The sequence below is a fragment of the Ruditapes philippinarum genome, unplaced genomic scaffold (genome assembly GCF_026571515.1).
Source record: "Ruditapes philippinarum isolate M1 unplaced genomic scaffold, ASM2657151v2 ctg693_1_1_1_1, whole genome shotgun sequence".
In the NCBI taxonomy this organism is placed as follows: Eukaryota; Metazoa; Mollusca; class Bivalvia; order Venerida; family Veneridae; genus Ruditapes; species Ruditapes philippinarum.
Genome location: NW_026865227.1, coordinates 485,464 through 501,586, shown reverse-complemented (window position 1 = coordinate 501,586; position 16,123 = coordinate 485,464). Strand labels below are relative to the sequence as shown.

General features: G+C 31.8%; 2 protein-coding genes across 7 annotated transcripts in view; both read left to right on the top strand.

Moving 5' to 3' along the window:
* Positions 1 to 5,619: 5,619 nt before the first annotated feature.
* LOC132728274 (angiopoietin-related protein 7-like) lies at positions 5,620 to 6,969 on the top strand. Its single transcript, XM_060713891.1, has 2 exons — positions 5,620 to 6,016; positions 6,445 to 6,969. The coding sequence occupies exons 1-2, from the start codon at positions 5,666 to 5,668 to the stop codon at positions 6,967 to 6,969; spliced, it is 876 nt and encodes a 291-aa protein (XP_060569874.1). The 5' UTR covers positions 5,620 to 5,665.
* An 8,548-nt stretch (positions 6,970 to 15,517) lies between these two features.
* Positions 15,518 to 16,123, top strand: part of LOC132728294 (putative tyrosinase-like protein tyr-3) — an 82,045-nt gene continuing 81,439 nt past the window's right edge. For 3 of the 6 annotated variants that reach the window (XR_009625464.1, XM_060713922.1, XM_060713920.1), the window contains exon 1: positions 15,975 to 16,122. The gene's annotated coding sequence lies outside the window, so the exon portion shown is untranslated. Of the gene's footprint in view, positions 15,910 to 15,952; position 16,123 lie in introns of those variants that run through there. The other 3 variants (XM_060713926.1, XM_060713921.1, XM_060713924.1) reach the window with 3 other exon arrangements.

Sequence of the window (16,123 nt, the reverse complement as noted above, 5' to 3'; positions counted from 1 at the left end):
CAAATCAATATTATATTACATCTGAGAATAAGTACATGGGTATCTTACCTACATCAAGTTTTTCATAGTCAACCTCTAATTCTTAGTAAGTATCTCAGGCACAACAAGCTCTCTTTGCTATAAAGGCTTATCAGAGACCTTTAGGTTCTTTTTCGGTTAATGATTTATTTAAAATTGTTGATTCAATGATCAAACCGTTACATTGTTATGCAACTCACATTTTGGATTTATTGAGTATTCTTTATGTACGTGGAACTACTTATACATGTATGGTTGTTAGTGAATGTGTACTTCATTTTATATAAATTATTAATTGCATTCGATATTTGTGTAATTCGTTAACCATGCCATCCCATATATATATTTCTATATCTATTTATATCTATCAGCTTATGAATTTAATTAATGACACTTAAAAGTTCGCAATATACAACTACTTGACATTTTTATTATGTGTTATACCTTACTATGTATTTTTTGGCCGAAGGTCTCTATGTTCAAATAAATGATTTGAGTTGAGTTGAGTTTAGTATATACATGTAACACGTAAAACACATATGCTTAAATAATTGAAAGAGCATAACGGACACTAAAGCAGCTTACAGGCGGCCATGTGTATAACAATATACGCCATAATATTTTAAGGTGTATAAAACAGATACCAAATTATGCTAGTTAAGAACAATCCGTTATATTTTTGCTTAAAATGGTGAAAAAAACAATGAATATTATGATATACCTATAGATCTATATCATAAGGTACAAAGATCAATGTGACAGTATTACCGGTGTATATTAAGCAAAAAGAATGAATTCTATAGTTGATCATTTGGATTTGGGATTTACTGATATAAGATTGTTTTGATACCAATAAAGAATATCTTGATGTAATAACAAAATATGATAATATTCCAGATTATCCATGATTTAGCAAAACGGTATTTCGGCCCTCCTAAAATTTGAAAGCTGTTTGTAAATTAGCTGTAAAATGGCTCTAACAACAACTTACCTCAAATAAAATGACTCTAATAACTTAGCTCTTTTTGATGTTTCATTTTAGCTTTTTGCATTAAATTAAAGATTTTTCATACTTTCCATTATCCTTTCATTTCTATTTGAATATTTCATACGTGATTATTTTAATGATACTGTTAATATTGCATATGCATAGTCAAACGTAAAAACAAGTAATAGGAACACTTCAATACTGTGAAATGGAGGTTGTCTTACTTGAAGAGACATCAATTTCAATAATATAATTTAAAAATCTATGTTTACAAAATGTTTTTTCTAAGCTTCAAGAACTAATTATGTCATTGCTGTGCTTACATTTCATAAGTATCGAAATCTTAGAAGTAACATATGCAAGTTTTACTCCGGCCGAGTCTTTTGTCAAGATCTTCTTGTTGGGCTTATTGTTGCTGGATCGTGTGGGGGTTGCGTACATTGAACGTCAGCTTTCCTTGTTGATCTTGTTTATCATATTTTATTATAAACTCATCAACATATAGAACTCAAGTAAAGGATTATAAGTCAAGTACACTGTAACCATGTTAATGGCATGATAAATAAGAATAAACAACATGTAAACAAATCATATGCCTCACTGACTATTGTATTTAGGATCATTTCAATCAATTGATTCCTATTTTCACAAAATTGTTAGAACAATCAAAGCGCTCTATTATTTATAAGCTATTCAAATAATAAATATTTATGACAGGAACACGCTCAAAATTTCTATTTGGACAGCATTGTAAAAAATAATTGTTTCAGTAATGCATATTTATTTTAGATTGATTCGTCACCTTAGTGCAAGGACTTAACCCGTTACTGCACTAAGGTGACATATTGTCCTAGAAACAAGCAAAACAATTATACACAATCTAGCGTAGAAACGGATTTTTTCATGAAGTCAATATGATACTTAAGGTAATACACCTCTAATGCACTATCTCCACTTTGAAGAATATTCAAATAGGCTAGAATCACTGTCAAGTGTTCAAACCCAGAAGGGGCAACTTTTTTTTTCTTTTTAACATTTTTTATGCATCATTCAGATCCCTAATGGAAGAAAAAAGTGTTCCATTTTAATTATATAATTATTGTAATTATAGCAAATTATTTTATGATACCAGATATTTTCAAAGTTTGATAAAACAAGAGGTCCATGATGGCCCTGAAGTCGCTCACCTGTATGTAGTTCCCCGGAGCGGGGCCAGTTTAAACCCCAGGGCTTTTATTTGAACAAACTTGGTAGACACCTATTAGAAGATATTTCATGCTTAACATCTAAGGTCTAGCTGGTCAAGTTTTTTTCTTTACACATATAGTTAAAAAGAATGACACACCTGGGGCAGGGCCAGTTTTGACCCAAGGGCATTTATTTGAACAATCTTTGTAGACACTTACTAGAAAATGTTTCATGCTTAATATCTAAACTCTAGCTATTCGGGTTTTTTCAAAGAAGATTTTTAAGTTTTTGCTATACACATAAAAGGAAAATCAATGTCAGCCGGGGCAGGGCCAATTTTGACACCAGGGCTTTTATTTTAACATACTTTGTAGACACACACTAGAAGATGCTTCGTGCTTAATATCTTAACTCTAGATATTTGAGTTTTTTCAAAGAAGATTTTTTAAAGTTTTTGTATAACACATATAAGGAAAAGGAATGACCCCGGGGCGGGGCCTATTTTGACCCCAGGGCTTTTATTTGAACAAACTTGGTAGACACTCACTAGAAGATGTTTCATGCTTAGTATCTAAACTCTAGCTATTTGGTTTTTTTCACAGAAGATTTTTTAAGTTTTTGCTATACACATATAAGAAAAATCAATGACCCCCGGGGCGGGGCCAATTTTGGCCCCAGGGCTTTTATTTGAACAAACTTAGTAGACATCCATTAGAACATGTTTCATGCTAAATATCTTAGCTCTAAATCTTGGGTTCTTTAAAAGAAGATTTTTATGTTTTTACTATATGCATATAGGGAAAATCAATGACCCCCTGGGGCGGGGCCAATTTTGACCCTAGGGCTTTTATTTGAACAAACTTGGTAGACACCCATTAGAAGATGTTTCATGCTAAATATCTTAGCTCTAGCTCTTTGGATTCTTTAAAAGAATTTTTTTTAAGTTTTTACTATATGCATATAGGGAAAATCAATGACCCCCTGGGGCGGGGCCAATTTTGACCCCAGGGCTTTTATTTGAACAAACTTGGTAGACATCTATTAGAACATGTTTCATGCCAAATATCTAAGCTCTAGCTCTTTGGGTTTTTTAGAAGAAGATTTTTTAAGTTTTTACTATATGCATATAGGGAAAATCAATGACCCGCTGGGGCGGGGACAACTTTGACCCCAGGGCTTTTATTCGAACAATCTTGGTAGACACTCACTAGAAGATGTTTCATGCCAAATATCTAAGCTCTAGCTCTTTGGGTTTTTTAGAAGAAGATGTTTAAAGTTTTTTTCTTTTGGTTGCCATGGCAACCAGAGTTCTGCATGGAATGGAATTCTTTGAACAACTTTGTTAAGGCTTCACACAAGGAACATCCCTGTGAAGTTTCATTATGATCTGCCGTATGGTTTCAGAGGAGATGTCGTTTGAAAAGTGTGAACGGACAAAGTACGACGGACGACGGACGAAAGACGACGGACGAAGAGTGATCCTAATAGCTCACCCTGAGCATATGCTCAGGTGAGCTAATAAAAACTACACGATAAAAGTATTTCACATTTTGCAAGACCACCCAATATACATTTAAGAAAATTTAGGCAAACTTTCAAAACAGCCCCTTATTGTGGAAAATTTTAAGGATATTATTAAATAAGGCTTTTTACATAGGAAAATGGTCAAATAAGTGTTTAAAGTGGGTGGGTAAGGGTTACATTTTTATACACACATTTCGTTTTACTTGTTTAATTTGTTACCTGAATGTCATTATCTGTTTCTTAACAATGAGCAATGTAAAAACATATTTCATAATGATGATATAATAGATTCTTTAGAGTTTCCTCATTTCTGAAAAAAAGCCCTTTTAATGGCGCAGTTTCAGTTCAGAAAAATGTCCATAACTCATAAACCACACGGTAAATTTTGTTTAAATTTTGCATACAGGTTACATTTAAGGCATATAACTGTCCTATGTTGTCAATTTTACAGTTCCTTATAGTGCTTATGAGAGGTGTACTACCTTAACTGAACATTAACAGTTGTTTTGTTTGATACATCAAATATAAAAAATTCAGAAAATAATTATTATTTAAGATTTATCACCTAATTCATATCACTTTCCCATTAATCAATGTCAATGACATAAACTCTTATAATATATGAATTTTTCTTATAAAAACAAGACCTGGACGTGAGGATCTAAATAAGTGTCGAAAGAGTTGCTCGAGTTTCCTAATTTATCGCTTTATTTATTCTTTTACAAGCACGTTTTTCTAACCGGAAAACATTCATAGATCTAACACCACTAAAAAAAATTCTGTTACCATGGCTACTTCGATTGTACAACTATAGTATACTCTCCAGAACAATATATATATATATATATATATATATATATATATATATATATATATATATATATATATATATATATATATATATATATATATATATATATATATATATATATATTATTAAGAGATTAATAAACGGCAGAGTAGGGCCGGAAGGTGATAATCGGCCCGCAAAATGAATAATGGCCCCGAGGGCTTCAGCCCGAGGGCATTATTTATTTCAGGGCCGATTATCACCTTCCGGCCCTACTCTTACGTGTATAAATGTCTTTAATACACTTGGTAGATGTAATAGTAGCATTTAAAAAAAAACAACAACAACAAATACTTACACTTCTGTTCAGAGATGTTTACTGTTTGTGTGTTCAAAGCAGTAGAATCTAGAAGCAAGTTTTATTTCATTTTTTTTCCGGAATGAATTTGTCGTATTATTTCTTCAAATTTCAATAGTAACAAAAATGTGTTTGTACTAAATACGCTTAAGCTCTCATAATAAAAATAAAGCGATTCGTGCTCACTTTTACAGTTAATTGTTTGATGACGTAAAATATGACGTCATTGTTTCAGTTTGTGCACGTGCAAATGTTCTGCGGGCTGATAACTAGTTCTCGGCCCCGGGCCGCAAACTCATAATAGGTCACGTGACACTCATAATCAGTTGAAATCATAGGCAATTTTGTTACTATATATAGTAACAAGTGTATTAAGTGTGACTCATTATATATGTTCCAACTATCACACTCGGATAAAGCTTCGTTCTGTTTCCTTCTTTTGTATTTGGTTTATTGGTGTTAAAAAAAATAATATTTAGGAGAAAAAGATAGAAAAATTGATTCCTAATATAATCTGATAAACAAGACAGCTTTTTCTACATGTATTTTGTTGTAAATGTGGTTTTGTAGAACTAATCCTATTAAATACAGGTAAATTGATCTTTTGATAGATTATCAATATAGCCAACATACTATTATTCTTTTATGTTCTTCTCATTTCAATAGCACTGCAAATTATTCATAATTATTTTTTGCATGCATGTTTTGTTATTTCGAAATTGTTTAAGCGAGTTCAGTTTGCAATTTGCTGTCAATTGGCTAGGATAAAATTGAAAAGTAATTTATTTCGTGCGACAAAATGGTTGCTGTATTTCTCAACAGAAATTTCATTTTTATTTTTCTTGCGATTTATTTTTGTTGTTCAAAGGCACAAATTTTGGAAAAGGAATGTGCTAAATTTGAATCTAAATTAGATAGAGTGTCTTATATCCCACAAACAGATGCGAAATTAATTGTACTTCATGGTAAATCAAAGGTGTCTTGCATTTATCAATGTCAAAGTCTTGAAATGTCATCGTCGTACTTCATTGAAAATAATTCTACATGTTATTGTAGTTCTGATGATTCTTATAACATGGACAAACATGATGATGCTAACGCAACTATTATCCGGGGAATAAGAAAAAAGGTGCCAATAAAGTGCATTCAAGTAAGCATTATAAAAATAATTATTTGCTATATATTTGTGTGTTAATTACCTAGTATCTCTTTTTCTAAATTTATCGTAAAGATTTGTGCCTGTCAGTTTTATTACCTTTTGAAGAAGAATGTTTATAAACAATTAGTAATTATTAATTATAAAAATATATATTTTAAACTAAATCGCCTAACGTTATCTATATCAAAGACTCGGCCAATTTGGAGAAGCTCATCTTTCATAGTTTAAGACATTACATGTATTTGTATTTTACGTTTAAGATATCTAATGATTTCTTATAATCTCATAATATATAATATACATTTTTATTTTGATAATGATCAGTTGACATGTGTTTGACACAAATAGTGATTTATACAGATAAAAAAATCAACAAAATGTTTAATTTTCAAGGAAGCGTTTATTATCTTTTTTTACAGGAAGGCAGTCAAAAAGTAAAAAGAATTCACAAGCAACCCGAGCCAGTTGACTGTCTTGCGTTTTATCAACAAGACTATACTGCAGACGGTGTTTACGGGATCAAACCAACTGGAAGTACTGCTACTGATGTGTGGTGTGATATGACCAATGGTGGATGGACGGTTATTCAACGCCGGCAAGACGGATCGGAAGATTTCTACAGAAATTGGGAAGACTACAAGACTGGATTTGGGAACAGGAGTAGCGAGTATTGGCTCGGACTTGAACATATATACTTTTTGACGATAAACAACAGTTCACTCTATGTATGCTTGGAAACGTTTGAAATTGACAATCTTGATCCAGTTTCTGCCTATGCTGAATATTCCACCTTCAGTATTAAGAATGAGAGTGATAAATACAGATTGTCGGTTGGAGGATATGGCGGTTCGTGTGGCGATCCCTTGTCGTCTCATAACAATAGTCAATTCACAACAAAAGACAGCAAAAATCACCAAGCGACAGTAATTGTGCAGTGTACGTAAACGGAGCTTGGTGGTACACATATTGTTATGAAGCGAATTTAAATGGATTGTACCCATACACCAATGGTTTAGAGACAAATAAGGGCATAGCTTGGACAAGTTGCTGGGGTTATTACTCCCTCAAGAAATCTGTAATGAAGATAAGGAGAAACAATTGAGTTTGTTTTTCCTATTTCAAGTTTATTGGCAAATCGACAATGAACATTGTCTTTGGCCATTTACACACATTCACTGTCTATATGGCAAAGACATTTAACATCAATATAACTATAAACATGTTTCCATTTTTTAAACTGATACAAGTTAATAAACAACAATTTTATACTTCAGAGATAATGATTTGATTACTCGTTAAGAAGTTATGGGAAGTTCTACATTTCATTGACTCATCTATATATTACGCCATTTTAAAAAGTGTAAATTTACGTTTTGTTGACATAAGATACTTAAATTTATGAACATTTGGCCATGGGATATTTCTTAAGCATTGTCTACTTAAATCATCATATTTATTACAGCATAGCAAAAAATGGTACTCAGATTTAATAACATTTTGATTACATAATTTATATTATCTATTCTGTCTATCAATCCCATTTAATCTTCCTTTTTCAATTTCCAAATTATGCGAACTAAGTCTAGTAAGAGATTTTCTTGTAGCCTCATTGTTTATTTAAATTAAATAATCTTCAAATTCAAAAAACTGGCCCCGGATCCTATTTTTAAACAAACTTAAATAATTTGCATTACAGTTATAGCGAATACTTGTAAGACCTAAATGATCAATAATTGAATGGAGTTTAGAAGCCCACCAATTTGTGATAGGTCTCTATATAGCAAGTACATAGGGGAGTTGGGAGTTTTCATTTTTTATAGACCTTTCTTTACAAATGGCTGATAACGGGAGTCTACCAAGTTTACCATAAACGGCAGATGTTGGAGTTTTATTGTGTGTGCGTGCGTGCGTGTGTGTGTGTGTTTTCTTTATTTCCTTTTCAGCTCACATGTCACAAAGTGACAAGGCTTGCTTTTGTGATCACAATCCGTTCGGCGTCCGTCCGGCGTCCGTCCGTCAGTCCATAAATTTTTACTTACGGTATATTCTCATACACCGCTCAGCCAATTTCATACAACTTCGAAGAGATGTTCCTTTGGTGGTCACCTTTAAAAATTGTTCAAAGAATTCAGTTCCACGCAGAATTCTGGTTGCAATGCAACCGAAAGAAAAAAACTTAATAAACCTTCTTTTACAAAAAGGGCAAATAGCTTAGATATTTGGCATGAAACATGTTCTAATACATGTCTACCAAGTTTATTCAAATTAAACCCAAGGGTAAAAATTGTCCCGCCCCGTGGGGTTATTGATTTTCCTTATATGTATATAATAAAAACTTAAAAAATCTTCTTTTAAAAAACCCAAATAGCTAGAGAATAGATATGAAGCATGAAACGTCTTCTAGTGAGTGTCTACCAAGTTTGTCCAAATAAAAGCCCTGGGGTGAAAATTGGCCCTACCCCGGGGTCATTTATTTTCCTTATATGTATATAGTAAAAACTTTAAAAAAAAAAAAACTTCTTTGATAAACCCTAAAGAGCTGTAGTTTAGATATTAAGCATAAACAATCTTCTAATGGGTGTCGTCCAAGTTTATTCAAATAAAAGCCCTGGACCATAATTGGCCCTGCACAATGGGATTATTGATTTTCCTTATATGAATATTGTAAAACTTAAAATCTTCTTTTCCATAAAGGCAGCGCTTACATATTATGTATGAAACATCTTCTAATGGGTGTTTATCAAATTATTTAAATAAATCCCTGGCCCGTTAAAAATTGACCCGCCCCGGCCGGAATTTTCCTGATATGTACACATCTTTTGGACAGGTTGTTTTCTCTTAGCAGTAGCAACCAGTAATATTAATGCACATGCACTTTTCAGATACAAATATGAACTTTGCGATATCAGTTTAAGATTTAAATTTTATATCTGCTTTTTTGTATTTACAATATCACTTGTACGTTGTCATGGAGAGTTCAGGTGAGCTATTTCTTGGTCATCATGGCTCTCTTGTTTATATGTTCTTACTTCTTCTTTCACGTATACATGTATGTCAATAACTTATGCGTGAGGGTGATCTATTAGTGGTCAAATCATTAAATAAATTGCTGCTGTTGTTGGTGTTGTTGTTGTATTTGTTGTTGTGGAAGATGATGAAATAACCATTTTCTGTCTATTAAACAGATGTATTGATGGTGATTTATTTATTTGTTATAGCATAAGTAAAAATATAAAACTAAATATTCCATTTAAAAATTTAGTACCTTTATTTTCAAACAGAATATATATACATATATATATATATTATATATATTGTTAGAATATTGTTAAAGTTATTGTATGGAAATCTTCAATTATTTTACACACAAAAGAAGCATTGATCATTAGTCAGTGGGTGGGGTGGGCACTGCTTTGATTTGTGTATATAAATGTATACCGTGCTATAAATCCATTATAAATCCTTCATACTCAGTTGTGTTTTGATAAATATCTCTTTCAACACATTATCCAAGATTTTCCCCACAAAAACAGCAGTTAATTCATGAAACATATATTCTTTTACCACACAAAGAAATGCGCCATTATTTTCAAAATACCGGAAGCGGATGGGATGGTTGATTGCAGAAGACAATATTTAGCCAGAGGGAACAGCCCGAAGCCCGGCCTTATATGTTTTGTCGAACAAAATCAATTCGTTGATTGGATGTGGCAAGAGTTTTTCATATTTCCAAGTTGGGAGAGGCTAAATGGGCTATGTTTGAAAAGATCCATCATTTTTGAAAAAAACAACAACACATAAACAGATAAATCAAAGAATCACTGTTTATATTTTTAACACACTGTTTCTGTACCAGATTCATTTTTGTGTGTTACTGCATAGATAACCTTTTTATAGGGAATCCACATAATTATTATGTAAAAGCTAAATCGTTTTCTTTAAAAAGTGTTTTTATCTTAGTGTCCTCTTAAAATTTCCAAAACAGTGCTGTTCTCAGTGACTAAAATATGACTCATCTTTTACTTTTTTACATTCTGGAAATTAGTAAAACGATAAGAGATTTTTGTTCTTGATTTTTATGTCACATCAACACTTTACAGGTCATATAATAACTTTCAAGCTTTACTGTTGAAGGAATGCCTTCAATGTCTCTCTGGTATTGTTTAAAGCGCGTAGAACCACCAATGTTTAATAAGCTAGTTTTAACAAGCTAGTAAAAAGACTCCAAAACACAAGCAAGACCCGAAACTACATTGGTAAGAAGCAAGTGTTTTGAAGTCTATGACCTTAAACATTCGACCAAAACTGCCAATTTAGTAATTTGTATGGAAGTCTAGGTGACATTTGTACAGTTTTCTTTCCCTTCCTATATGGCACATTATAATGTTTCACAGTCAGCGCTTCTTTCAGGTGATAGGCAATTTACACGTTTTAAAAATCCTTTATAACAATTTTACAAGATATATGTTTTCTAAAGAAAAAAAAATGTATTCACTGCTGAGGCTAAACATGCCTCATTAATGTTTGAATTATTTATAGATGATTGTAGAAGTTTATATCTTAAAACACAATCATACCCTGCTTTACTCTATGTATAGTACCTACATTTTCAGTTTGACATAAAATTGTTTCATTTTAAAAGCAGAATACAAAGTTCGCTTTTTAAGTATCATATTATGTTTTAACAATTTTTACAGATGCGAAATAATGTTTCTGTGAGAAGGGAAGGCGAAAGGTTTCAACAGCACCGCCGCAAAAGAGAAGATATATAATTTCAGCATTGTACATGGGCAGGGCAATATGTACATGTGTAGTGTTGTCCGACAATATGCATGGATAGCCGGACCTCGGTGACAAAAAATGATGAAATAACATTGTGTTTTTCAGTGTCTTACGTTCAGATTATTCATTCTTTTTTAAAATGTCTTTTTATTATAAATTTTATACAAGAATTCCCTTGTAAAGTAAGTGCAAATTAACATTGGTAAGATATTTACCATTTGCAATGGACTGATTTTCATAAAAGAAATGCAAATACAATGTATTTAAATCATTCTTATTTGGTTAAAATGCATTGAATTTTTGTTTTTCAATTCAATTTAGAAATATTCATATAACCAAGTTTCTTGATATTTACCTAAATTATAAGAGTATTTAATAGAATCTGACTTAAAGTATGATTTTTTCTATCATTTGTTGGTGGTGTAATGTTTAATACCAGTCTTGAATGATAATGTACATGTATAAATAATACAGTGTTGGGACTTTTTTAATGTAATGAACTTTTAAGTGTTTAAGATTACATAAAGCATGTTTGTGTATTAATGTGTTACTTTGTTAATGACCATGTTTGCGTAGAGAAACTGGGGTGTTTATTGTCACAGATTTTTCTAATTAAAAACTCTCATGTTTTCAATACATGTTATTTTTAGCATTTTATACCTTGATTTTTTAGGATTTTTTCCTATAGCAACACATAAAAAGAAATAAATCTTTGTTTAATTGTTAATATATTTTTGTTTATTGCAAACGACTTAAGTTATATTTTTCCCGAACAGCTTAAGATTAGAAATTCTTTTGTATATTCAATTCAATATAGATATGTACACTGTTTTGTAGCATTAAATATAGATGTACATTTTTTTGTAGCATACACAACTGTTTATTCTGCAATACGGGTTATATGTACAGTATAATAATTTCATGTGAACTAATTATGGTGTATATACATGTATATTTCGGGTGGCCAATTGGTCCATTGGGCCGGGTGTTATGTTAAATGATTAAATTTCGTTATTTATAAACTGTCATACACATGTCACTATAATAAAATACTTACTTTACTTCACTTCACTTCACTTCACTTCACATCACTTCACTTCACTTCACCTTACTTAAATTCACTTCACTTCACTTCACATCACTTCACTTCTCTTCTCTTCATTTCACCTTACTTTACTTTACTTTACTTATTTAGTAGAGAAATAGAGGCTTTGATGCTAAAGTATCAAGTCGCCGGATAGAAAAATGATTGTATTATCATAAAAAGTGTTATAAAATATCAGCTTAATTAATGGTTTAAGTATAAAGAAAAGAGGAACAATATGAAGAGTAGCCGTTTATTCACAATAAACATCATATTTGGAGCAAACTTGCTTACAAATATTGCCAAGGTACTGCTATGATTATAAAATAAGAAAGAATTGTTTGGCAATATTGACCTGAGACTTATTCATTATCAGGAGGTGCTTCATTAGTTTACATAACTTCTTATGATAAATGCTCAAGATTTTTTTTGATAGTATACATCTCGATTTTAAATTAATTGATATTGCTCGATGGCCTAGTGGTGAGTATGACGAAGTTGTGACCAAGTAGGCCAAGTTCGAATCTTTGAAAATCATTTATGTAGTTTTCATAAAAATATGTTTTATTATTTCTTTTAACTTTTTGAAACATAAGTTGATAAATCGTGTGTTTCATTTCTAGCATTTTTTTATTTCATAATTTTGATTAATGTTGTAAGGCGAGTGATATGCTTGTAATTCTACATGTAATTCTACCTTATACTTATACCGTTTTACCAGACATCAAAATCCGTATTATGTACTTCCGATAATTACCGCCAAATAATTAACGGTCATCGAATATTTGCGAATTGACTCTGAAAATGTACATGTTTTAATTATTGCATGAAACAATGCAATTCGATCTACCTTAAAAGTGGTATCTGCATAAAAAAATTATTCTTATGCGATATATCGAACAAATATGTAATTCAGCTGAAATCAATGTTCCTGTCGTTACATACGATATAGTAAACGTTTTATTGCCTTTCAGTTCGATAAAAAAATCAACGAAAAAGATATTTGATTAGCTCTCTCTTTGTTTCTAATCTATTCCGGATCCCTACCGTCATACCGTTTGGTCTCACCCAGGTACGGAATTAGAACCCAAACCGTTGAAGTCTAGAAATTTGTTCTTTTAATTTTTGAAGTCGCCCAGTTTAAGTTCTCTCTAGTTTGATTGGTCATAATTAAAGTGTATTTATTGCATGTGTGTAGTTTTTGTGTGTTATAGGATGACTTTAAAAGTTGTTTTTTGTGTATTCTCCATGAACTCATTTTTTGTTTGCGGAAGGATTAAAAATGTACTACCCACCAGCAGTTATGAGTTTTTTAAGTGGTGAATTTAAACAGTGTCACAACAGAATGAAGATTTCTGAAAAAAGTAGATGGCTAACATGTTATATTTTAGGCCTCATTTGACTTAGATAGTGTTGATGTTTGAAGTTGAAGACAGTATATAGTTCATCAAGCACAATGGAATTGGGTGACTTATTTACTATAGAACAAAGAATACGAAAATTCACTAGGCCGACTCCAATATAAACAATGAAAAGAAATGGGAACTGGTTGACGGATATTGATGAATCTTATTATTATTGAAAATTTAACATTTTATTTCAAAATTTAAATTTTGACATTTTAAATTGGGACAGATGTTGTTATTGTTATCTCCCCTTCAAATGTAGATGTCTGCAACTGTGTCATTGGGAATTGAGAAGGGAACAAAGCTTTTGCATGACAGATTAACCACATTTTATTGAATTAAAACTGTTAAAATAAATCTAAAATTAAAACATGAAATGTAAATTCGGTATAAATCAGTTTATAAATTGATAAATTTTATTTTTGTACCCTGTGTTTAGCATGTATATGCCTACAGTTGCTAGCTTATTTGCATTTTTATAAGATTTATATAGACAGTGATTTATTTTTTAGAGCGTTGCATCTTAAATTATGGATAAACCATGCATTACAAGGAATTGGGGAGTGTCTGTTTTCAGACTGGTTACATTGGTAAAAAAAGTAATTGGCAAGCTCATTCCAGAGATCTTAGGGGTCCAACAAGCACCGGCCATGGGATTCGAACAAAGCACCATTGTAGCCTATTGCTCATATGGACCACACATTATAAGCACTGATGTTTCAGCAAAGTATTATTGCTGCAATAATCAATATGTAAATATTCCCTATTGTCTTGTATTTCAATGAAGCAGAACTGACAGCTGAACAGGGTAAATGTGATAATTTACATTGTTGGAAATATATGCATTTTCTGTGTAGTGAAACTTGAAGTTTTGCCGTGTTGCAGTGTGTATTGGCTAACACATAAAAGATTTTCTAGTCATTTAACAGTGAAGTTTATAAATAATTGACTCAATTAGAATAACACAGTTGATGTGATTGTTGTTCTTGTTGTTGAAGCTGCTATGAAAAGCAGTTAAATTAGGTTCGGTTTATAATAACTGCTTTTTTCAGGCATGCATTTTTAAGCACACAATATTTGGCTCACCTATAGATGTGAATCAGCAATTCAAGCCATTAATTTGGACATTATTTTCTTTCTTTTTAGATATCAGACATACACTATAATGCTTCTAATAATTTCCGTTAACTAGTGTTACATATTTTTCAGATCTTGCAGTTACCAAAGTCTGGGTTTGAGTATAGGCCCTTACCTAATCCTGGTTCAGATCTATGGAAGAACTCCTACAGCTTAGTTTGACAGCAGCTTTGTCAGGACACTTTGAGAAGGTTATAATTTGTGTCAATTTGAAACTTCAGCTATTGGCTCTAACTGCTTCAAATGCTCGGGCAATATTTGGTTAATATTTTGATGCATATCAGGAGAAAAAATTCTCTAAATATTTTAAGACTTCTCTATGATTTAAAGTGTGAGACAGTATTGTGCCATCTTTTTTCAGCCTTGTGTGTGAGTTGGCTAATCTTACTTTGTCGGAGGACATAGCCTATGGTGCAAAGATAACCTCTTTGCAAACCTTAAGATAACCACTGTTTTCTTAAGCAAACAATGTAGGGTATATTTGTTGGTACTTTACTTTATTTACCATGGTATATATGTAACCGCCTCCGTGGTCGAGGTGTTAGAGTCGATGACTTCAAATCCAGTTACCTCTCTGGCGTGGGTTCGATCCCCGGGAGATGCTTTGGTAGTTTAGCGCGGAGGAAGGTAGTCTAGTACTGGTTTTTGTGTGTGTAACTCTCCAGGAACGATGGCTTACATGTTATATTTTGGGTCTCATTTGACTTAGATAGTGTTGATGTTTAAAGTTGAAGACAGTATATACATGTAGTTCATCAGGAACAGTGGAATTGGGAATTAAGCCTCAAATGTGACTGATTTACTATAGAACAAAGAATACGAAAATTCAATAGGCCGACTCCGTTTTTGTAAACATGCGCGACGGAAATTGACGGAATATAACGAAGACGACGATTACCACTATTTACTTCTTTAGCATAAATCTATTTTGTGATGTTCAATCTAAACTAAACAGAAAGGACCAAGTTTAACCATTTACCAAGAAAAATGAAAATGTTTTGAAAATTTATTCTTTAATGTGTAAATTATGAGCATACAGACATGTTTAATGATATAAATTATGAAACTGATTAATGAAAAATAACTTTGTAATCATTTATACAAAATAACTATGATTTTATCAGCGACCATACCTTTTGCCAACTATTCACATGTTACCTGTATGTCTTATCAGCAATCTGTTACTATTAATATATATTTTATATAGTAGATAACAAATATGTTTATATCTTTTCTGAAGGAATTTGTTTGAGGTTGGGTCTTATTTTGGCTAAAATGCCTAGCCTAGTAGTTTACGTCAACGTCATATAACAATGATTAAATATTTTCACGAATGGAACAAAATTCCCCTGAGATCATAAATAAGTTTTTCCTCGTTAAACCACACGTGTTTTTTGCAAGGAGTGCACAGTTGTAATGAGACTTAATGCTTTTAGCAATGAAGTGCAGAAATGTGATACCAAACCTGAAACAAGGTAAAATAACTATTTTATATTTTCAAGCAGAAATATGATACCAAATATGAAACAAGGTAAAATGACTATTTTATAGCTTCAAGAAAACTATAAAACAAAGACCATTTGTATTTTTTCCTCAATGCCAGATCAGTACCTGTGTGGTGTATAACTCTTAATACTTAACACTTATTAAACAAAGCCGGATAAAAGAGAAATTGAAAAATTGATAAGG